A 25,706-nucleotide genomic window follows, 5' to 3' on the forward strand; every position below is an offset into this window, starting at 1 on the left:
TGCAGAAATGCGGCTCTGTTTGCTCTGCGCTCTCTGTATTTGCTCTGATCACAATCAGTCGAGCTGCCTGTGTAGATTTTTATCATTTTTCCCTCGTGTGAAATGAGCCCCGAGGTGCCATATGTCCTCTGTTTAATTACATCGAGCAGGAGGCACAGCCGATGCTCATACATTCAGCTCATTCACATCTTCCTCTTTTTAAACCTCAACGCTCGCGTCATCAGCTCCATTGTGAACATTGTGAAGGTTACCCCTCTGAACCCAGCTGATAGATTTATCAGATGTTTCCCTCCAGGCCACCACGGTCCCCCCTCCATATTTCCCTCTCGTGCCTTCATCCTCTCGGCAGCCTCCTTCTCTCATCCTCCCCCTCTGCCATTATTCTTTTTCAGGGTTTTTAGGGCAGCTCAGTGCGACAGGCTGTGAGTGTCAGATCAAACTCAGCCGTTCCTTTACATTGTTCTAAAGTGTTATCACTAAGTAGGTCAAGCTGCAGACCTGGATAAACCTCACAGTAATGAGCTCGTGATTTAGCGTCTTCTGTGTTTTTGTCTTTATGGTTTTTAACTTCCTCTGCTGTTACTTGCTTCCAAATGGTTAGCCCTCTGGGAACAATCGGTGTCGCCTCAACCTAATGAGTCCCAAATAACCCAAAACATAAAAAAAGGGTCTGATTATATAACAGCTTAGACTGTATTTTTCAAGTGCTAATAATTGCCTGTCCACTCCTCTGTGCTGCAGTTTTTAAAATCACCTCAGCAGGTTGGATTTGTGCCATTCTTTAGGCTACAAAAGGTTAAAAATAGGATTCCCCTGTGGTGAGGCAAATAATAACTTTTTTTTTTATTTTCCTACTGTCTGAATAACAAAAAGCAAAACGTACATACTATTACACCAGCAGGAGTGCTGACATTTAAATAGCTGCAAATGTACAGCGTACAAACAGAGTTGTAAAGGAGCCACTTGAAATGCCTCTTAACCCTAGAACACTATCGCTATAAATAGTAACACGATCACTAATGCCGGGTGATTTTTACCCGATATAATATAACCAATGAAAAGTAATCAAATATATCAAAATATGACAACACATGACAAATTAGAGTGGTCTTCTTTTACTTTTAACTGTGCCATGTCTAACAAAATGAAAAATAGAACTCCTAAAACAAAATAATGACTCTGGAAAGCTGGTCTTTGGTCCACCCATTCCTGGGACATTTGAGACTTCCCTGGTGAAGGCACAGGCTCCTCGACACGCAAACAGCTGCAGGAGGGAGAAATCATGTAAATGTATTTTCTCGGGTGTAAATCACCCAGCGATAGTGTTCTAGGGTTAAATGCTAGAATTCGCACACGGTGTGCCTCTTAAGCCCTTTCAATTAAATCTCTGTTTTGTTTGTTCTTCGTATCACGATGGAGACTCTCTGATCTGAAACCCATTGTTTGATTCATGAATTAATACTTTTTTGTCTTAAACCAAAGCCCCTCTGATTTCGTCCCCCACTCCCCAAATCAATACCAAGGACTGCCATTAATAATAAGCACAAACGTTGTTTTTCTTTTTGAACATTAAAATCTCTATTCGACCGCTGGCCTCGTCTTTGAAGAGCACCTGATTGTGGATTATCAACACTAATCTTCTGAGCCTGTGCTTTTTTTCTTTTTCACTTTAATCAAATATTCAATTAATAACTGGATTTTAGATCCTCATGGGTAGATTCAAGTGGTGCATGTTAAAATAAATATTGATTTTGAAGTGATTTTTTAAAGGATGTCATAAATGCAGGCTCCAGAATCCTTTCATGTTGAACATGCAGACTGACCCACAGTGATTTGATTAGTTATTGAACTTGGGCCTGGTTAAACATAGACTGTTTAGAACTGTGAGATGTGTAGTGAGAGGACCCAAATGCAAGATGCAGGGAGGCAGAGTTCCAATAACAAAAGGCGAGCTGTTCATTTAGGCTGTAGCGAGAGCCAAGAAACTAAATAGCAGAATTCCAAAAACAAGGCAACAACATGGGAACACAGAGAGAAGGTACGACTACAGGCAGCTCAACAAAAGACCAAGGGGATGCGGGACAAGTTATACACAGAAGGCTAATCAAGGCAGGGAGTAATATCAGCTGTACAATCAGCTAGATGAGGACAGATGGGAAGTAAAAGCAACTGTAAAACACAAGAGGCAAAGGATTACCAAAGTAAAGCAGGAAATGAAGAATAGACAAAAGAACACACTGGATATGTATAAGCTTGACAGAAGCAAATATGAAACATTAACCAGAAGTAAAACATGACAAGTACTTAATGCTCAGAAAGCTCAGGAATCAATGAAAATCAGATCCTAAAAGCTGAGATGTCAAACTCATTTTACACTGTGGACCACATGCAGCCCACTTTGAGTGGACCAAACTCGTGAAGCTCTCCTCTCTGTCAGTGCAAAGACATTTTATTACACATTTAGTCCCTGAAACACTTTAATATAAGGAAATGAAGTGCAGTTGAAACAATGCGTCTCAGTTTTTCTTCATGATGAAGAAATTATGCTGAAGTCTGTCGTCACTAATCTTTGGCCTTAGATTTTAAGACATACATGTGTAAAATTAAAGAAAAAGTCCTGTTAGCTCCTGTAATTATAAAACTGAACATTTTTGTTAAATGACAGAATGTCTTTCTATCAAAGATTAAAAAAAAAAACCCAATAACTTTCTGTCATTTATTTACTTTGGTGTGTATCAGTGGCCACGAGGGACATTTTTATTAGTAGGAAAAGCTCTAAAATCTACAAAAATATCGTTAAAATCCCCAAATGTATGCTTTCCTTTACACTTTACAGTGCTGTCCCATGGGCCAGACTGGAGTCTTCAGCAGGCCTCAGGCCTCATGTTTGACACCCCTGTCCTAATAACATTAAAGAACAGGACAAATCCTGTCATATTATAATTTCTTGCTGGAATCTCGTGGTACGGTTAAATAATACGTTTATACTTACTGGCTAAACAAGAGCTGAACATGACCTTATATCTGTGTGTGTTTGTACCAGGCTTGTTTCACACATTAGCTTGCTGAGGTGCTATCTATTAATAGCCAACTCGTACTACTAACTGTTGTTGAAGCCAGTCTTGATTTCAGTCAGATTTGCTTTATTAAGTGATCCACAGAGCAGATAAAAGTACTTGTTCATATCCATAGGGAAGAAAATCTGCTAACACAGCTTTTCTCCTTTTTTATCAGCTTACCTGAAACTACTGAATCAACAAAATGGCATTGATCTCTCCCCCACCTCTACAACAGCCAAACCACACACTACTACAGTGTTTCCTGTTTCCCTGCTGTTAGCTTTGTGACAGCGTTGTTTAGCTAATTCAATTTTTATGTTTTCTTAATGTAAAAAAGAGAATTTTCCTCATACACAAAAGAAAGTTCAATCCTGCAGTTTATCACAAACCTGACATAGTCTTTACTCACCAGGACGGTTATGAAAAATTGTAACAGGAGAAATAACTTGTAACTATAGTTAGATAAATGTAGTGGGGTAAAAAAAAAAAAAGCACTATAAAAGCAATATTTTCGTTTGACTGTTAAGTAGAAATTGAAACCTCAGTGAAAAACGCCCACTCCATTGCAGCAGGAGGACCTATAATAGGCACTTAAGGACAGTACTGGAGTCGACGTATTTTTGCAGCTGATAGTTTTATAAGAATTGTGAACGTAATGAAAGCCGATAACCACTTTAGATGAAAAAATGAGCATTTTGTTGTCCATGTGAATGAACACACAGGTGCTTTTCCTTGGATGAGCTAATGTCATTTAGCGGTTCAGCCATTTTTATGATGAGATTCATTCTTAATAACTTGGAACACCACGTTTCCTGCTGCGTTGCTCTGCAGCAGTGGGTCATCCATCGTCATATTCACGCTCTCAATACAGGCAGAACAGACAACAATTGTACATACTACTATAAAACAATGACTAAAAATACCTTGGGCTTCATGTCGCCCCCGCTAAGGGAAAAAACTGCAAAAACTCTCATTTGTTCATTTGAGTAATGGCTGCTACAGCAAAGCTATTTTTAACTTTTGTTGTTTTACATTTTGGGAACAGAAGCGTTCGACCAGAAGGAAGAAACTGGAACTGTCTGGTGTGCAGGGATGCTGTGGTTAACCAGTCAGCCTGTTAGACCACTTAACAGTTTGATTGAGTGAGTTTGTGTTATTTACAGATAAGAATCCAAACCACGACAACAAAGAAAAGGATAAAACAGATTCAATAAAAGCAGGATAAAATGAAATCATCGTGGTTTTATCAGTGCGGAAACAAGAAAGCCTTCTCAAACATGGGAGTCGCTGGGGCCCCTTCTTGCACACAGCTTCACAGTTTGCTTTAAAATCAAGCTTCGGATCAACAACTATTCAAAGGCATTAACATTAAACACACTCCACAATCTGACCTTTAATAAAAGTAGCTTTGTGTTTAGGAGGGCTTTTCCTAAAATCAGTAATTGTGTATTTAATCTTAGACGTGTTCAGCTGTTTATGAGTCCTCACTGAGATAATAAGACAAAGCTCCTTGTGTTTGTTACCTTCCAATTACGTGTTGCCAACAAGGAAGTTGCAGAGTGCCCTCTGGTGGACACACTATGCAGCCTCAACACTCGTAACATGGTTAAAATATTTTTTCCACCTCAATTTCTTACCTTTTAAATTTTCATTATCAGTCCCGACTCCCAACCAATATATTGATCAGGCTCTGATTTGTGTTATCAAAATCATTTGTACTAGCTACTGTTTCCAAGGTGTCCAGAATATTATCTAAAAGAAAGTCACACTTAATTGGATTTATCAAATCTATCAAAAACATTTTCCCTCAGTCACTGTGATCACTGTTGAGGGTGTTATGAATGATTTTACCTTGAATCACATGCTTCAATAACGGCTTCGCTTAAGAATGAATACATTTCCTACCTCCCATTTACAGTATGTGCTGAAAGATAAAAGTAGGCATACATATAAACAGATCATGGGAGATGTGCATTCATCATTTGGAAAAAAAAACCCTCATATTTTGGTGTAAAGGTAGAAATAAAGATAAGAGGAGTTACCGCTCTGTGCTTTTTTCTTTTTCTATTTTTTAGGAGAATGTAGTCTCTATTAAATCTCCGTTTCGTAGCCTTTGTAGGGTTTTTCATGTATTTTTTATTTTCAGCCAACACACTTCTTTTCAGCGTCTCAGTCTTATTCAGGTCAGACTGCAGTCATCAGGGCTGAACAGATATTTTCCTTTTATGTCATTATCGTCGTAGCCAGCACGTAAATCTCTGTGTGATCTCACCATGATGCATCTCGTGATTTCAGCGTCTTTTTATGTTTGTCAAACGGAGATTGTGCGCTTTCTGTGTTTTCATTGGGCTCGACTTCACCAGAGACATCCATGTCCAATTCTGAATTTCTCATTTGTTGCTAAAATCAGCTGTGACGCCTCCCACATGTCTGTGTCCAGGAAAGCTAGCAGCATTACTGGAGAGTTTCCACTCTCTGCCTCCACGGACGGAACTGCTGATCTCTCTGGCAGAAAGTCACCGACTCCCCAGAGCTCCCACAAATCTGCACAAAAGATGATTTCTACCCTGCAAACAGTCCACACCAGTGCACAACCAAACATCTATGAGCAACCACTTAATCTCTAAAAACTTCAATCATCAACTTAAATTTTAATCACTGATATTTGCTTTCTGTTTTGTTGTATTATTATTATGCAATGTCAAAGCATACGAGTGAGTTCATAGCACTGAAGCTTTTCGCTTTAATCTCTAAATGTAGCATCCGGTTTTCAGATTCCTCTAAAAACCCTTTTTAAGCTAAATTTAAATCAAACTGACAAAGCAGAAATAAATAACCACCAATACCTGAACCTCTGCTTTTTTTCTTTCTTTTTCTTCTTCGTTTCTTGCTGTTTTCACAGTTGAAGAACAAAATGTGTCTCTCAAAGATATTCGACATTCACAAGACCGTGAATGTTGAACATCATCACCCTACATTCATCAACAACTTCAAATGAATGTCAATGTTGCTCCATCCATCTCTGGATGTTCATTGTTTTACCAATAAGTTTCCTGCATTAGTGCATTTACACATTTGTTTCCTGCTACCTGGCTGTAGCATGCAGACCAAAAAGGCATTTTAACCATAAATCATTTAATCCCTCCCAGTTTGATTTGATGGTTTCAAATGTCAAACCTGTGCATTGTTAAATGTCAGTTTTACACATTTTAACTTGGTTTCCATTGTGGTTAATCTAATCTGAGCCAGACGTTTTAGAGTCTTTTTACTGACAAAAACAGTCCCATGGCCTGCGTGTCACAGAAGCATAAAGTAGTTAAGCCAAGGAGCAATGGTGAGGTGTTTATTTGGTAATGGAAATAGTTGTACTCCAGCTTGTTGTGTACATCATCTGCTCTGCTAATAGGTGATGAATTTGTTTGTTGTTCTGTTTTGCTTTCTGTGCTTTCCTCTGCTCACCCTCTCGTCTGGTAATGTGTTATCCCGCAGTGACTTCATTAACACCGGGCGTGTTTGTGTGCAGGGGCTGTACCCGGGCTCAGAGGAAGGCTGGCAGGTTTACAGCACGGCCTCGGATCCCGACGGCAGGTGCATGTGCACGGTGGTCGCCCCGGCACGGAACCTCTGTAAACGAGACCCTCGGAGTCGACAGCTACGCTCGCTGACCGAGCAGGTGCGTGTGCATTTGTGAGTGTTCGTCTCGCGCCTTGACGTTTCAGTGGTCAGCATTGACATGCGGCACGGGGCAGAGGCAGTGTACTGGAATGAAAATATTCACTGGACTGTCTCTTTGTTTTGACACTTGCAGAAACACACATGAACAGACACACACGGGCTTTGCTGACAGATGTATTCCTGATACATCAGTAGCCAAATCCTCTGTAGACTGCCAGTCATTCAGCATGCCAAAAGAGTTTAAACTCAAAGAAACGCTGACAGATGGGTGGGAAAGAAACACTTTGTTCTGTGTTGTGGGTGCAGCTCAGCATACGACCATACAAGCGTGTAACTGCTTGTGTGTGTGTACATGTGTACGGGGCTATTCAGTTCATGCCTGTGTCCTAAGAGAGGGTAATAAAAGTGATTTGTGACAGAAATTGATGAATTATTGAACGGCATCAAGTAAGCAAACATTTCTGAATGCATTCGCTATTCTCAGCCTCGCACACGACGGCACGTTTTCTCACCAACGCTGTAGTAAACCGGAGCACACCAATGGCAATATCACAAAGATTACTACTCTTTTTGTCCTACACTGGTGCTGTTACATCCTGTTCTCGCTTCACACAAAACGAGAGAGAAATGAGAAAAAGGTAGATGAACACTATCAGAAATAACTCCCTCTTCTCTCCTCGCTCTGCTCTTGTTGAGAGTCTTTTGTATTTATGAATCTTAATCAGCTCAGCATGTCTGTGGAAGTGACACCTAGATCCCGCTGTGAGTTTGTGTGCGGTGGTATGAGCGCTTATTTTTTATTTTTCTATTTTTTTTGCTTGTCTGGCCTCTACAGAACGTGTTGTACAGGAGATGTGTGGGCGGGTTTGTTTGTTTGTTTGTTTGCATATCACTCCTGAATATCTGGAAATATCTGGGTCATTTTTATAGTAGATTTTTTTAAACACTTGTTTTTCATTCAACATTAAAAGAGATTTCAAGTGTGTGGTACACCCTCTGCCTGGTTAATGAGACGGGGCGTGAGTGGGGGTTGTTTTTTAGAGCAGGACACGAAAGGAGAGGGACTTCTGTTTAAATGGACCTAATGAGATCTAAGAGAGGGGAACAGGGGGTCTGCAAACTGTGTCTTTGTATCATATTGTTGAGCAGTGAATGGGGGATGTTAAACCCGAAGCATGAACTGCTTTTAATTTACAAAGCATATTTTCCTCACACTCTTTTATTTATCCATTTTTATTTATTTACCTATTTCTATTTTCAGTTAGGAGCTAAAAATGTTACGTGTTACGTGTAAAAAATGTTTTTTAATGTGGTGCCTACAACTTTTATGAAACAACAATAATAATAATAATAATAATGATAATGATGATGACGATGATAATAATAATACTAATAATCAGAATCAGAATCAGAATCAGAATACTTTATTGATCCCTGGGGGAAATTATTTTTTGTTACAGTGCTCCATTTTAAACCAACATTAAGACAAGACAGACAATACACTAACTAAGAATAGTACAATATATACATATATATACATACATACATACATAAGTCACTTATAAATAAATATTTGGAAAAGAAACATGTGTAGTTGTAGCAGCAAACAGTGTGTTAAGTGTAATAATACTACTAATAATAATATATTCTACTACTACTACAACTTTAAAAACTCTCACCACCTTCCTTTAATACAGAAAATTAAAAACATATACACAATTAAATTAGTAAATAAAATTAATCAATTATTTAAATGAACAATTAAATAAAATAAACACATAAAACCACAGAACAATAAAACTGCCCACCATACTGTTTGCAGTTTAAATTTTGAACCACATGAACAGAATGACTGTATTTAGCACTGCCAGCCTGTTGGTCACTGCTTTAGACTCAAATATCTCGACCAGTTTGGAAGAATTGCTGTAACCCTTGCTGCAGATATTCACGGACCCCAGAGGTTATCTCGGATAACTTTGGTGATCCTTTTGTTTTCATCTTTTAACATTCGAGATCTGTTAAATCTGCCAAAAAAAACCCAGCCTGTTAATTTTGTTGGTAGAATTTAACTCCAAGGATCACTGTGTCACTGTACAGTGCTGCAAAGTTTACATCCAGAGTTGCTAGCTTAATTGTAACTCTGTCCCTTTGTTGCATATAAACATTATGTAGTATATTATGTATACTTTGGGGTTTTGGAGTCCCATCACTATTAACCACTTATATATCAAAGGTAGGGTCAGGTGACTAAAGCCCCATTCACACAGTGCCAGAGACTGGTTAGTGACCCTTTTTGAACCACCGGTTGCTAGCAAAATGTTTATACTCTGGTCTGTTGGTGAAAACCTTCTAATGATTGCCTTTATCACCAGCAGATTGCTGTGGTCACCAATAGTTTGTATGGACCTTGCTGGCATGTTAGCAAACATTTGCTAGCTACTTTCTGAGAGGTAGTAAAACTGTGAAAAGTGCGACACAAACTGTAAATGGAGACTAGTTGTCTTCAGAGTAAAAAGTCTGCCCTTGAAATGTGTTGGAAACAGCACTGTGGCACAACTTTTAGATTAAAGCGACCATTTACAGTTTGTATTGCACTTTTCACAGTTTCACTACTGCTTGAAAGTAATTTCAATCTTCCATGCAAACAACACGTGACTGTAGCAGCCTGCTAATGACCAGAGCAATCGGAAAGAGGTTTGTGTTGCAACCCTCTATTTATAACTGATTTCTCTTAGAGATTGTCAGCAACGTCCAGAAACCACTTGGCAACCAGTTGGTGAATGCACATTTTTTCACTTCACAACAGGCAGTTGTATCATGTCCAGCATGGTGGATGGCTCTTGAGGAATATGCACATGACATCACACGAGAAACCTCTAGCATAGTGCGTGAATTCTGCCAGGGTAGTGTTGTCTCAAGTTGAAAACAGCAAGCTGTGAAGTACTTAATAGCAGCTACGATATTCTTCTTCAGTGAAAATGAAAATTTAAAACAATCACCAATGAATCCCTGAACACCTGTAACATCAGTGTCTGAAAACATCTGCAGCTGTTAGCTAACACTGGCATCACTATCAGTTCTGACAGCTTGTCTTCCTCCTGCTGCCTCCTCCGTCTTGGTTGGTGGCCCGTGTCACTACTAGATCCATAAAGGTGTAGACCTAGATGGCATTGCATCACCAGGGGTGGGTACTACAAAGTAAGATTACTGGGCTAGCAGGCTTAACATCAGAGTGTACTCTGTCAAGAAAGTGGCTCACTTTTTACCGAGCTAATTCACCATGGTAACTTACATTGAACACATAACCTGGTCAGGAGCAGGTTCTTTCACTTACAGCATGTTTTCAGAGCAATATATATTATCTGCGTAGAAAATGGAGTATTTGTATAAGTAGTTGTAAACCTTACTAATGTCAGGAAAGAAGCCAAGGTGTAGGTTAAAGCAGCTCAGACTGTGTGCTGCATTGTCATTAAAATGGGCATGTATTGATTTTGTGATGCAAAAAGTGTATAAATGGTTTTATACTTGATTTAAATTCACTTAGTTTTACACGGGTAGAATTGCAGCAATGAGAACACAGCGCATACTTTAAGTATATCTATTCAATCAATAAAAATAATTTTACTTTGATCAGCCAGTAAACTGAAGCAATTTCCACATCTTTATCACATCTTTCCACTCAGTGTATTAGGCTGTGGGACAGTAAGCTAGTCTCAGAACTCTAATATGCAGCAACCACTTTAGAGATAACTAGCAGCACTGAGAGCACACTCAGCTGTAAAATTATGAACGCACATTAAAATGTTTATTTTAAACGATTAGCTAAATACATAAATAACCAAGTTAATGATCTTCTATAGAAAAGATCTGTTATTCTATTTGCTGTTGTTTTTAGGGTCTCTAAAGAGACCAATTTATCATCATCATCTGATAACTCCTCTGACTGAAGCAGGCGTTGCTCATAGGGATCATTTTGTGTGGTAGAAGGGTCAAACGCTCATTGATTGTCATTTACAAGTCGATAGCTAATGAGCATACTCCAGATAATACTTCTTTCTGAAACATAGAATTATCAACATTTAAAAATTGATCTAATTTTTTATACATTATGTTTTCCATAGACTTCCATAGGATTTTGTGTCCCCTCTGTTGGCCATTAAAAAGACGAATTCCACATTGGTTTCACTTTTCAGACCTGGAATCTTTTCTGCTGTCTGTGCTACAGACAGCAACTACGTGGTTCTTCCTGCTCTTTCATTTCACAATAAAAGTCCCTATATACATATACATTATAAAATATAAAAAATAACATAAAATAATAAGTAAATGATTATTGAAATACAGCATTTGTTTTGTTGGTTTAACATTAACACTCAAACCAGCGTGCAACAACTTTTTTTTGTCTTTGCTATACTAGTTACCATGGGGGGTTAAAAATTCAGTGAACTAGCCCTTTGTTTGTCATCATATCACCACACAGCCATATTTGTAGGCAAACAACAGGTGTTTGGAAACAAATAACAGGTGCCAGTAATCAGACAGCATCCAAAGCCAATCATAAATATTAATGGAAGGGACAAACAGTAATCACTGATGGTATCAGCAGCATTATGCATATGCGTGTGTGTGTGTGTGTGTGTGTGTGTGTGTGTGTGTGTGTGTGTGTGTGTGTGTGTGTGTGTACATCAGGTCCAGAACGTGAGTCAGTCCATGGAGGTGGTTGACCTGCGGACATCCAGAGACCTGCAATATGTTCGAGACTCTGAGCCACTGCTGAGAGGAGTGGATGGACGGTTACACACTTATGTGGCCAGTCCCCGCAGTCTGACAGCTAGGAGCCTGCAGGTAAACACACACACAGAAACACACACACAAACAGACACACACACACATACACATCAAGTCGCATACAATGCAGACAGTCGCTGCAGGGAACATATAACCTTTGGTGTGAAAACATTGATTTCACGCATGCCAAGCTGAAGTTTCTTGCCTGCTCTCAGACACGCGAGCATCTTTCATCAAGAGGACAAAACTTGTCTTGAAGCTGTCAATTTGCTGGCTTCATGTCTGCTGTGTTAAAGTGTCGCACAGCCTTTTTTCTGAAGGTGCCAGTAAAACTGCAGCATCACTGCACACATTAAGGCTTCAAGCTGTCATAAAAAAAAAAATCTGTCTGGAAAGAGTCTGAATTTTAATATTAATGACCAGATTAGAATAATATTGAAACACAAAAGCACAGAACATTTTTTCTGCATTTGTCTTTTATAGTTTGTTCCTTGGTACTTTAAATTTGCAGGAGAGAAGATAAGATTGCCTTCCTGGATAAGTATTGTGTTTTACTGAGGGAAATCTGAATGTATTTCACTTTCTAAATTAGGAGTACTAATCTCATTAGGCTTGGTGCTTTCTGCCATGATGCCACTGGCAGGCGTCTGTGCCAACAACAAAACATGGGGAGGGGTAGTGAAAGATTATTTCAAGAGCTACAGAGAATGACAGGCCGTGGATCTCAGGAGGGAGAGTTGAATGATCTAAACAGTTAAATCAGCTGTGAAACGGCTTCATTTGGCAGCTTAATGACACTGAAGTGGAAGCCTAGCATAACCCAGCTCACTGTTTACACATGGATGTAACTTTAAGCAGTGATTTAGGGACTTTCATCTCACGGAAAAGATAGGCAAAAACTATATGGTAAAGTATGGTTGACATTTTTCCACATTTAAGGTTTGTTAATCTGCTGCTTTTACAGGTTTTTTAATCTATATTAAGTTGATCAGAAACGGATGTAAATGGATTTTATGAATGGAAAGTGATGTGAAAAAGTAATTATTTTCTTGTGTGACTTTAGATAGACAGATAAAAAGTAATAAATAAAACAGCCAACACATTTGAAATATGGAAATGTGGTCAAAAATCATATTATTGTGCATTAAACAGCTGCTGTAAAGTGGTCGGTTTAAAGGACCTCCTGGAGTGCTCTGACTGAAGGTGCTACTGGTGATAACCTCCTGGGCATGGCGTGGTCATGTTAGCTTTAAGAGCATTCTTCTCTCTGCCACAACAGTGCTGAACTGTTTCAAATTCAGACGTGACCACAGAGCCTTCTTAATAAGTTTTCTCTGTTCCTGTCTGCTGTGCGGTCTCCTTCCTCCCAGCAGGCCAAAGCATAAACAAAGCACTGGCCACCATCGTATTGTCCACACTGCACAGCAGGAGTGGAAAGGCCTCAGCCTTTGTCTCTTACTGTACCCCGCCTCCATATGGTTCTTCCAGTCCAGCTTATTATTGGTCACACCAAGATACTTGCAACTGAAGATAACTTTCACCTCGATGCCTCAAGTGTCATTTATTGTCATTTGTCATTTATTATTTTTGTGGTTTTCTTCATATACCACACTGCAATACGGCCAAACATTTCGACTTTGTTCTTGTCTGTCCAATAGACATTGTTCCATAAGTCTTGTCTAGATGCAGCTTTGCAAACACGGCCATGCTCTGACATGATCCAGTGCTAATTTCAATTCACACAGTTCTCAAATGCAGTGTAAAATAATGAAAAAGCTGTCATAAAACTGCACAACCCCATATTCACACACACAAATAACAGCCCTATATTACAGTGAACAGAGATAAACTAATACAACAAGCATGAAAACAACAATAACTAACAAATGTACATAAGTTAATAACATTAAAGGTTTATCTTAAAACACAATGAGAACAAGTTCAACAGGAAGTTATTACTATTTCAGTTAATTGGACCATGTATATAAATGTAATAAACTGATATAATAGCAATCAATCTTAAAAATTGTTGGTCAGTGCTACTATTCACAGAAGTAGATTTCTACTTAAAAATAATGAGTATTTTTACAGCCAAACATTTGAATTATTTGCTCTTTCTATCAAATTACCTCACTTCCAGCTTTGAAAAGGCAACATGGGAGGAAAAAAATGCTTAAAAGAAAGGTGACATAAATGTCAAATAGAAAATGTTTAAACCTCAGTTAAAAACGATACAGATCCAAAGTAAACATTGTAATTCGACAGTCATTTTGAGGGGTCACACACAGCACACATTATGCACAGTAAATTAGATCACGGGGCCAAACTGTCAAGCTCTGCTGTAACGTCTGCAAAACAACATTCGTGCAAACACCTTGACTTTGGCACGCAGCACAAATTCGGCTTGCTTCTGCATCCTCTTCCTGAAAATGAAACAAAATGTCACCTTTTTGACACAGTGGGGGAGACAAAGAATCCATCGCAAATAGTCAGAGCAGGACTTCCCGGGAGCGCTCTGAGGCTCACAGCTGTTGACAAAAAAAGACAACCCGATAGAGGATAGCAGCCAAATATAAATCAGGTTTTTTTGTTTTGTTATGGACGGAGTTCCAGAAAACTGAGCACACCTCGTGGCCTCAGTTGTTGCCATCTTTAGACCATCTACTTTTACTCTACTGAAATACAGCCTTTCACAGTCATAGTACCTTAAAGGTATACTTAATAGATGAATAAATGCAGAATAAACACAGGGAATGGCATTAACCTACATTCTAATCTTGGAGACCTTTTGGATTTTATTAAATTTAGATTTTATAACAAAATGTAAATAAAGAACAACGAACAATGAGGCAAGCCGCTGCAAGGGCATTTATGTGCACTCAGCTTAAGTTTGCAGAATTTAACGTTATTATCCATTTTTATTCGTGTTTATTTAAAGAAAACTTTTTTAATACAGCATATTTACACTGGAAAAGGAAAGAAAAGCTGTGTAAATTTGAAGGAAGCCTTTTTGACTCAACTAAGCGGTGAACTGTTGTATCAACTTGATTCAGTCAAGTTTAGGATCACTGATCTAATTGTGTGTTCAGTGACTAATTCAAATGAAAACACTTCTATTGTCCTGTTTGAATGGCTAATGAGGTAAGGCCTGTGCTAATTCGGATTAAAACTGATAATCTACTATTGGAAAGGTAATTGCTTTTCCACCGTGCTCTCCAACTGAGAGGTGAACTCAGACAAATATTCACACACATGTGTGTATGTGTAGCCTCAGGAAGTATAACCTAAATTCAGTAGGTGATAGCTGATCGAAAGACTGCCATCCCAGTTCATTCAGAAGCTTGATATCTCGGGTTATATTTGTGAAATATTTGCTTGCTCATCTTGTCAATGTCAGTAATTCCAAATTTACAGGTGAATCTTTTCAATAAATTCAGTTCAATTTTATTTTTATAATGCCAAATCACAACAACAGTTGCCTCAAAGCATTTAATATTGTAAAGTACAGAAAAACCTCAACATTAAGGCGACCCTCAATGAACAAGTGCTTGGCGACAGGGGGAAGGAAAAACTCCCTTTTAATAGGCTTTGGGATCCGTCTGTCGTGACTGGTTGGGGGTGATTGGAGGAAATAGGACAAAAGATCCAGTACTTCACAGTCCTTCATTGGTTAGTTTGTCTTATCATGGATTTATGAAATATACATTTAATATTCTGTGGTCCCAGGACGAATAGTTTTGTTTTTAGTGTGTACAAGAAATAACCCTCCACAAACCATCTTGTCCGACTGTAATCCTCACCATAACCCCAAACCAAGTCTTCATATTAGAATTCATTAATAATTAAGAATTAAAAATATTTAATTCATGCGGACTTTGTCTACAAAAGGGACGCAAGCTCCACACTGTGACTGTACACACAGATTTTTTTTTGCCTGCTCATAAAAAGCAGTAGAAGTACACACACACACACACACACTAACCCTTACTTACCCCAATAGGGCATATTACCGCCTCCCCATAAATCCATTCTGCCTTTCATCTCTTGCCGAGCATATCTTAACAGCTGGGGGGGGTCTGTTTTTAAGTTTTTATATAGTTGGTTTATGCATACGCGTGTATGTGTGTGTGTGTGTGTGTGTGTGTGTGTGTGCATATGATTGTTGCTCCTGGGGGTTTTCACAGTCATAAGCTTTTGCCTTTGCACTGAGAGGAAAGACTCCTGAATATTTATGTGGAACTTCAGTAAGTTTATCAATAACTAAACAGTATTTTTAACCCATGGAGGAAGGAAACAAGGGTGGAGGGCGGGAGTGGAGAATGGGATGTCAAATGGGAGTCATAAACAGAGAGAGATGGTGGAGGAAAGAGGAGGAAAGAGACAGGAAAGTAAGCCTTATTGCACCTAAATATTTCTTGGTGGGAGGGAGGACATGAGAGGACTGTGCAAGGAGAAGTAAGAGGGAAAGTAAAGGTTAAGCAGAGACTGGAGGAGAGATAAAAGTGTGAATCAGGAAGGGAGAGATTAGAGAAATCGAGATGAAGGCGGAGACGTGGCAGGGGAGGGATTAGCCAGGTAAAGTGGTTCGCTATCTAACAAACCGTGGCACCTTTGGCATTTTGTCAAAATTGGGGTTTTAATGAATATTTAATCAACTTGCAATTATATGCAAAGAACACTGCCAATATCAATGAGCGGTGATGATGTAGTGAGCTGAAGCTGCTTGGAATTACAGAGTTTTCACGCTGTGCTCTTGTGACATGTAGAAATTGGAAAAATGCGTCGTAGCGATGTTGGAAAAGTATTCAGGTCGTGATTTCAAGACAGCAGGGGAGGGATTGGATACATAAAGTGTTTGACTGACTGCCAACTGCTGACTGTTAACTGGATATGTTGTTGTGTTTGTGTGCGGGGGTGCAGAGATGTTATAAGAAGATGATAACATTTTTGTCTTCGCTTTTGACACTTCTCTTTATCCTTCTCTCTTTTCCATATCAAATCCAGCTCTTTGTTCAGCAAGCTGAAAGAGAAGATACATCTAAGTATCAAGGCTAAAAGTAGAGATATAAAAGTAGCAAATAAAAATTTATTGTCCCTCTTGCTGCAAGCACAATTGTTTCATATGCTATCCATATTTTTATTGATCTCCATTTAAGCTGATTAGAGGGGGGAAAGGGGGCCTTTCTGGCCCGATATGATCCAGAGTGCATTTTTTTAAAATGAGAGTTTTCCTCCATCCATTTTATGCTGCTTATTTGGGTCACGTTGCCAGAAAAGACTTGCCCAGACGTACTCTCTTCCAGCACATCTTCCATCACCTCCTGTGGGACTGTGAAGCGTTCTCAGGCCAGATGGATTGCGCAGTCCCTCTAGCATGTTCTGGGGGCGCTTTCCATTCGGTTAACGTGATTCTCCGCTTCCCTCGCTCACGTCTGTTCCTCGGGGAGAGCAAAGAGATGCGGCGACAGAGGCAGAAATGAAATATGATGTGCAGCATCTCAGCTGCCAAATGCACAGAAAGAATTAAGGACGCAAAGTAAATATTCTTCTGAACCAAACCCAAAGGAAATGAGAGCTTTATGTGTCTCAGTTCATTTCATTTGTCTCCTACCAACAAGTTTATCAGCAACAGGTAGACCGGGGGGCTGCCTTGTGACACAAGGATTGTCTCAAACATGTGCTCAGTTTTTAGCATCGACGAGTGAACAAAAGGGACAGGTGAACAGATTCATTTGAAACATTCACAGGTGGAAGGCAGCACAACGGGAGATTAAGGATGACAAGGAGAGTAATCAGCCGAATGAGAAACAAACCACCAACCCTGTTACACATGCTGGGATGAGGTCACCCTTACGGGGCACCCTGACCAGTCCGGACACATAAACTGCCTCAAGTGTGCCTCAAAGGGTGGCACTACGCCGAACTACAGCAACTGAAAGAGAAAAATAATGACTGCAAATGGCCTCTCTCACTTTCTTTAACTCATTCGCAGGAGTTAAAGGGTCAGATGTCTCAGCTACGGCCCCTGTTGTCAGTGGTGGAGCAGTACAGACTGGATCTACAGACGCTGGCCACCTTGCGGATGGAGCTGCTTAACCTGTCGATCGTCCTGACAGCCATCCAGGAAGAGATTGGAGCATACGACTACGAGGAGCTTCAGCAGAGGGTCCTGTTGCTGGAGACCAGGCTGCACAGCTGCATGAATAAACTGGGTACGTGCTGGAAAGAAAGCAATAACAAAATATGACTTGTGCTGCTTTTGAAAGTAACTCACGCGTTTGCAATTTGAACATGAAAGCGAAGAACGTGAGCGCGCGGGGGGTGGAAGCACGCAAAGGAGCACTCCGCAGGTTTACACACTCAAAGATTTATTTATACAACGATTCATCAGTCTGCAAAAATAGTTCTATAACAAACTGAGAAGAAGAACGTTCAGGAAGAATAAAGGAGGGGAGTGAAGTTTAAAAACATGCAAATTTACCACAGGGAGTGAGGAAGGAGTGTAACAGAAAATAGGACCAAGTTTCATCAAGTTGGTACACAATTTGCAAAGTCAGGCCTACCAAACTAGGATATACCCAACTAGTTCACTTACACTAAATGAATCTGTGTAGGTTCTCAGTCGACTGTGAAAGCGACTGGACTTCTTTATATTTGTTGAAAATGTTTCACCTCTCATCCAAGAGACTTCCTCAGTTCTAAAACCAAAATGAAGCGACTCTGAGGAATTTAACTTCTAGCAGGGTTTCTTTGCATCCGGTGACCTCAGTAGTTCACATGATAGGGTGGGTCAAGGTCTCACAGTGGTTTCACCCAAAGCCCCTGGTGATGTCATTTTTAACACCTTGGCTCATGCGATGATGCTCAATAGTGGGTCAAGACTTCACTAAACAGGATATTTAGGGAAAGATGCATACATACATAAGGAAAATCTGAGCTTGAAAAAGATGACATTGGGAATACAAATTAAGAAGTTGGCCTAGCTGACTTAGAAGCAAACAGGACCAACTGGCAAAGGAACAAAGGGAAGCAGAGGAGTACAAAGTGGACATACAACCCAGTATCGTGGCAAAACGTATAATAGACATGCCGGTCCACTGTGTCCATTCCACAATTTGTCTCTCCAAAACATGAAATCGACTTCACTGCGTGCAGAAGTTGCATTACCAGCAGGGGGAGATAATATTTAAGCCACGAAGTCAGTAGTGAGCAACAAATGTATTAAGTACATTCCAGGGTCCTTAATTGGCAGAACAGATTAAGCTAGGCGGCTAATGTGTATATACATGCAAAGGTGTTAATAAAGTCTGTTTAAGCACTTTCCCGTGATAATTTTTATGTTGGCTTGAAATAAAATATTTTCCTCTGCTGTTACTGCAACTTCTGCATGCATGTACAATTCACGTTTTAGAGAGGCAAAGCTCGATGTGTCTGTTGCAAGCTTTGTCATGATATCGGGTTGGAATATGTGCAGCTTTTGCAGAGGAGCACATGGAATAGCTGTAGTGAAGTAAGACTATGGTTTAGGATTAAAGAGATTTTTAGGAAGGATTCTTATTTTATTTACTTGGTAAGAGTTGAGGGTGTTTCTTCAGTAAAAAGAAAAAAAGACGCATAGCCATCGGGTAGTAACATGCGGAGACAGCTATGGGGAAACAGATGGACATTCCCGGTTTCCTCTTTGTGCTAAGCTAGGCTGCTGGCAGTCGCTTCATTTTTACTGGACAGACATAAGAGTGGTATTGATTTTCTCATCTAACACTCCAACGGGCAGTGAATAAATATTTTCCACAAAATGTCAAAGTATTGCTTTAAGAGCAGCAGAGAGTGCTCTAACAACAAAGTCTAACATGGGGACAGAAACAGAAGTGCACCTATTTAGGCCCATTTTGAGGAAAATTGAAAAGCCGGGACACAATAAGCCTGTTTGTGGAAAGCATACAAGTGGATGTTGATGTAGAAATGCATTTTGACATTGGGTTTGATCTAAATAGCTGTCTCTGTTGAGAGCCATTATAACTGATGTTAATTCAGGTGGCTGAAAAGGCTCTATTAAAACTCTCAGTGAAATAACCAACTACACTTTTCAAACCTAAAAACGGTGTTTTATAGTTGGAATAATGTAAATGCGGTATCACTGTGAGTGGGCAGTTTCATTTACCTGAAAAACAAAATGTCTTAAAGTTATTATCTAAATGACTAAAACACCCAAATGTATTCCTCTGTGTTATCTTTTCGAGAAATAGAAGCTGCTTTTTCACAGCTCACGCCTGTGGCGTCAACACATTTTCAAGTTTTTATGAAGCATTGCTGAAGTGAGTTAAGACTGGTGGCAGGTGATGGCTGCTCATAAACCAGCTGGCCAAGTCACCTTGACGACGAGCATTACTCAGACCAATCCGGATAACATGAGCACAAACTGGTGCTCCATCTGCATTATCTTCTCCATGTGGCTGCTCTATGCATAAACAACAGATCTAGGATGGAGGATCTCCGCCTCAGCGTTTACATGGTCCGTTTATCATTTGTTAACAGGATGTGGTCGTCTGACTGCCGTTAGCAACCCCATCACTGTGAGGGCCTCGGGATCCCGCTTTGGCTCTTGGATGACTGATGCCATGATTCCCAGCTCTGACAGCAGGGTAGGTGTACAGTGTGATTTGTCTTTTTTCTGTTTTTTCTTCTTCTTCAGTTTGTTCCATTTATATATTTAAAAAAAAAAAGGTTTACAGTCGGGGTTAGAACAAGGTTTAGGTTGGGATTGAGGCATTTGGTGGTCTGGCTCGGGGAAAGTCCTTCTAGAAGCAAGTCTCGCCACTCAGTAGCCATATATTTGTAATTATTTGTAACTCTTACAGAACCCCGTACTTACATGTAAGTGGACAGAGATGTTGCTTTAATTTCACTGAAACATAAAAAGTGCAGCTTTAAAAAGTCTGATAACTTGGTTTTGCTCTGACCACCATGCAGACTGCCCTCAACCCTTAAATTATCATCTCTATCTCATGCATTTCACTTCTTTCTGTCATTTATCTTGTTGTATCCTGTTTGTATTGAGTGTTTATCACTATTTCTGAGATTATTTAATTAATTACATTTATTTATTTATGGTTGTAGCTGGAGGAATGTTTGTTTGTTTGCTGCTGGGTATTTAAATCTCTGCAAATTTCATGATGTTACAGAGTCATTATTACTCAATCCAGAGTGATGTCTTTGACGGCCCACCAGAGCAGCTGAACAAACTAAGACCAGTGAAACTCTGCTGTCACATGTGGGCAACATGACTGGCTAATAGTTTCCTGGTTTATATAAGCACCTTTTCTGGTAGTACAAACTTCCTCTGCTTTCTTCTTTAGTTGGAAATGCACCAATCAATTTCCTGGCTGAGGTTCAGACTGGTGACTGGTTACCTTCTCCTGTGCGTGTGCGTGTTGAGCCGTTCTTTCTGTAAACATGATAGCTCGAAAAGTTTTGAATGAATTCTCATAAAACTTTGCAGGAATGCAGAGTGAGGTCACACATACTTACATCCACCAAGGTCGGCAAGGTCAACTTAATGATTTATTGGTCAAAAACTGACAAAAAGCTCAATACTGTAGAAACTATGATTCTTAGAAACTTAGAAACAAAGTGTAGCATGTATTGTCAACATATACATTATAAAATATCATCTCAAATTTGACCTCTGACCTCTTCTTCAAGGTCAAAAGATTGATCTGAAGGTCAAAGTGATAATAATGCTATATAGAGCTGTGTTTATTAAAACTATATTCCTTACTGCTGTTGTTTGTATTGACAGCATATAGACATATAGGGAATGATATATCTGGATTCTAGATATCATGTTACTTTGGACCTCTGACCTCTTTTTTAAGGTCAAACGGTCAAACTTTCACAAAATTGTTTTTTTTATTTTTAAATTGTGTGTAAAATGCTTTTGCTTTTGTTTGTATTGGCAACAGTTAGGAAATGATACGGCTATTTGGGGTTTCTTCTGTCATATAGTTTGCATCCAAATATCATGCCAGTTGGTAGATCTGAGATGTGTTATATCTCTAACAAAAGTATTATCAAGTGAAAGAGACAAGCTGCTAGTTAGAAATATGGTGTAGTATCATATTATATAATAGGCTCAAGTTATTGACAAATCAACACTCGTTATCCATCGCCTACTCCCACACATTTTGTTTTTATAATGAATATATACAAAATAAAATACTATTTCTTTAAGAGCAAATACAGCCCAGAGAACGAGCTGCCTTGATGGAGGTTTGTGCTCTTGGAGTGCTTCTTGTTTATTTATGTAATAGTCTCTGGCTCTATCTCGCCTCCTTCATATTGCCAATGCAAGCATAGTGGCCAGTATTTCCCAAATGTAACTATTTGCAGTTTCTTCTTTTCACTGCCCCGCTGAACAATTTACGAGCTTCATTGATTTAACTTAAATTACTGCACCTCAAAAAAGGAGACATTTTCACACCACCTGCATTTTGGTGTTTATTTGCTCCAACTCACACATGATCCGCTCGATGCAGTTGTCGCAGCGGCATCGGGTCACCCGCTAATGTTCTGGAGATATATTTAGATGTTAAATCATGTTAGGTTAAGTTCTTAGCAGGTCAGTTTTTTTTTTTTAAATCAAAAATTTTCTCTGCTAGGTGTTCCATTCATAAGGGTCCCCACAAAGATAGCCATGCAAATATATGTGTATGTACTTGTTAGTATTCGTGTTGTGAGGGGATACATGAATGTCATATTAAAGTTTCAATACACATGCACCCATAAGAAATTAATTTTTAGTGTGAAGTCATGTGTGAGCTTAGATGTACTGTAAGTTTGGATTTAGATGGAGTAAAGGGAACTGATGTAATCATCAAAATAAGACTGTGTGCTCTTGTGGGCACATGACAAGTACGGCAGGTGAAAGTGGTCATAAAGTTGCCCGCTTCTATATTTTCGCTGATGTATTTTTCAGTTTCTTTCAGCCTCATTTCTAACATGACTCCTGTGTGCACTCTGTCTCCACACACACACACACACACACACACACACACACACACACACACACACACACACACACACACACACACACACACACATTCTGTTCAGGGAGTGCATATTAAGCTAGTTGTCAAGGCGACTGTCTCCCAGTTGCCAGGTGTGATTTATATCGCCATGGTGACCCTTGCCTGTTCTCTATTAGAATGTCTCCCTGGTGATGAGAAGGCGCTATACACAGCAGCAGTATCCCATTTATTGCTTTCTGTTTTCCAGTTCCAGGTGTGACTGGTGTAGTTATGGGTGGCGGCTCTTTCTCAGTCTCTCTGTCTATTTGCACCTTTGTCCCAACAATTGGAAGCTTTTTCTGGTCTTTTCATGCTGCACAGTAGGTGATGTTCCTGAATCGGAGCGTGGAGAAAGCACAAGAAGTGCACTTTTATAAATGCACTGGGGTTTTTTTCTGTATTTGTATTGTTTTTAAATAAGCCAGCAAAGCTATTATATGCTGTAAAGTGCTTCAATCACTTTTATCTTATTCCCCCCTCTCAGCCTTATGGAGCCCTGTAGAACAAAGACAGTAATGTTTATCATTAAGTCCTTTACATTTCCTCCCTCACAAGACTATTGCAGGGCTGTTTCCTTTTACAGAAGTAATTATTTCTGCATGTGTTTGCCAGGCTCTAAAAAATGCATTTAAAATTTTACAATCACTCCTGCACTGGCACAACAAAACAAAACAGTTGCTCCGTACACAGCTGGAAAGGGCGCAGCTATAAAACGGTGAATACATTTTACTGAGTGACGCTGCATATGCACCCTTTGGATGCATTAAAGAGAACTAAAAACCAGAGTCAAGATGACTCACTTGGATTAAAATTGCACACTTGGTTCACAGGCACAAAAAAGCTTCAGTATTTGCTCCCATGTTGTGAACAAAAAAGTGGAGCTTTCAAACTGTTGAGTAAGTTCAGCCTGTTCTCATTTCCACTACAGCAAATACTGATGTACTGTAGAAGTCTCTGGCACCTCAGAGTGTCCTCTGAGTTTGATTATATGACACGCCAACTGATGCTTTTTACATATGGGTGCATGTTAAGCAGCTTTAGAAGCATGCCTTCTCTGCTTTCATGCTGTTTACTACAAATTCTGACTCTACCTCCAACATGTGAAAATCCCAGCCGATTCATCGGCTTTTGAAATATTCAAACCAGCCTTGCCACATTCAGTCCACTTAAATCACCTTTGTTGTCCATTTTAAAGCTCGCTTTGAACTTCAGCAGGTCGTCTTGACCATTTTGACATTCCTTAAGGAATGCCATGTGATTGGCTGATTAATTAACAAGCTGAACAGCTGAACAGCAGTGCCAAATAAAGTGGGAAGTGGGTTAATATGTAAACATAGCATACTGATTTGGGCAAACATTTCTCACATGAAACAGAATAATAATACGTAATGGGCTGTGACTGAATCTAGTTTACTTGTAATGATAAATAACATTAGCATAATAACTGACTGTAATTTATAAGGAAGCCATTAATCTGCCAGTAGAACAGCTGCCATTTCCTTGTTTCCATTCGTCTGCCACTCGATCTAATCTTCTCTCTTTTTGTGTTGCGGTAATTGAAAGTTAAAAGATTCAAAATTCAAGATTCAAAGTGTTTATTGTCATGTGTCACAAGAGAAAAGGCATTTCTTTGTGCAATGGAATTTTTTCTTTGCTGACCACCCACAGATTAATATATAAATAAATAGCTGAAGACAGAAAAGGAGACAAAATATGGAGATTTGAAACAGATGTGTGCAAAAGAGCAATAGCTTAATATGTAAGATGACCAGACGGTCAAAAAAATATTATTACTGTTCAAAATGTGTCAGTGAGTCTGATGGCAGTGGGGAAGAAGGAGTTAGTGAGTCTGGATGTTCTGGATTTCACACTTCTAAACCTTCATCTCGAGGGCAGAAGTGTGAACAGTCCGTGTTGGGGTGTGAGGGGTCTTTGAGGATGGAGGCAGCTCTCCTCTGGACTCTGCGATGGTAGATGCTCTGCAGAGAGGGCAGCGGGGTCCTAGTGATCTTCTCCGCGGTTGTTATCACTCTCTGCAGGGGTTTGCGGTCCATAGCAGTAGTGCTGCCGTACCATGCAGTGATGCGGCTGGTCAGGGTGCTCTCCACAATGCAGCTGTAGAACCTGCTGAGGATCTTGGCCGGCATACCAAATTTCCTCAGCCTCCTCAGGAAATACAGCCGCTGCTGAGCCTTCTTGACCAGCTGTGTGGTGTTCAGTGACCAGGTGAGGTCCTCAGAGATGTAGACGCCCAGGTACCTACAGCTGCTCACCCTCTCCACTTCAAGGCCCTGGATAGACAGCGGTGGGTGAGGCCCCCTCAGAGTTAAAAGTTAACTTTGTAGCTATTTATAAAAAGGAAAAAAAAAAGCTCTGTGCAATAACCTGGATTTTAAAGTAGTAATAAAAAAGACCTTCGGTTAAACAAAAGTTACAAACAAGATATTGTGTGTTGTTAAGTTGTCTGGTTACTCTTTAAGAAACAATTTTATCCACTTAATTTTAGTAAATGTGACCAGGTTCTGTAGTTTTTGGCTTCTAAAACTAACTGCAAAATTATGAAGGAGTGAAAATGAAACTAATCAGGGAGTGAAAACAAGGTGTGAAACACAAAGCTCCAGAGGAGGAAAAATCACGCTCTGACAAATTTGTGATTTATTAATATTCTTAAATGCAAATTCAACACCCTAATGATGCAAATTCTGTTTTCTTTACTTTCCTTCCAAACGTTTTTCCAAGCACACAGCAGTTTTGGCATTAATTTCATCTGCTGTGTTCTGAGAAAAAGAATCAAACCTAAGCGAGGCACAAAAGAGTGGTGTGGGTGTAGCGGAGAAGATGATGTGACTTTGACAGCCATTGTGTTCTTGTTGTTAAAGCTGTTATTCTTCATGATTAGACCAGCCAACTAACGGACAATCATCTTATTGAATCGATTTCCCCCCAAAACGGCGTCTTTTTATTCTCATCTCATCAAAAACAGACAAAAAATTCCAAACAATGATGTTGATAATATTTTCTCAGGCTTTGTTTGTAGTAGTGCACATATTGAATCATCACAAACATCACAGACCAAATTAGTTTGTTTGTAAAAGTTTGTTCTCTTTAACAAAAAGAC

The 25,706-nt window shown here is 39.5% G+C and overlaps 1 protein-coding gene across 7 annotated transcripts in view; it reads left to right on the forward strand.

Moving 5' to 3' along the window:
- Positions 1 to 25,706, forward strand: part of LOC147327467 (noelin-2-like) — a 43,094-nt gene that overhangs the window by 11,103 nt on the left and 6,285 nt on the right. For all 7 annotated transcript variants that reach the window (XM_086295114.1, XM_086295118.1, XM_086295119.1 and 4 more), the window contains 4 exons: positions 6,583 to 6,732; positions 11,424 to 11,579; positions 17,515 to 17,734; positions 20,058 to 20,164. In XM_086295114.1, the coding sequence (XP_086151240.1) occupies positions 6,583 to 6,732; positions 11,424 to 11,579; positions 17,515 to 17,734; positions 20,058 to 20,164 (633 nt within the window). The remainder of the gene's footprint in view (positions 1 to 6,582; positions 6,733 to 11,423; positions 11,580 to 17,514; positions 17,735 to 20,057; positions 20,165 to 25,706) is intronic.

Source organism: Aulonocara sp. 'chitande type north' Nkhata Bay, linkage group LG6 (assembly GCF_057382095.1).
Source record: "Aulonocara sp. 'chitande type north' Nkhata Bay isolate Kocher_YH1m ecotype deep benthic linkage group LG6, A_spYH_male_GT1.1, whole genome shotgun sequence".
NCBI classification, from domain to species: domain Eukaryota; kingdom Metazoa; phylum Chordata; class Actinopteri; order Cichliformes; family Cichlidae; genus Aulonocara; species Aulonocara sp. 'chitande type north' Nkhata Bay.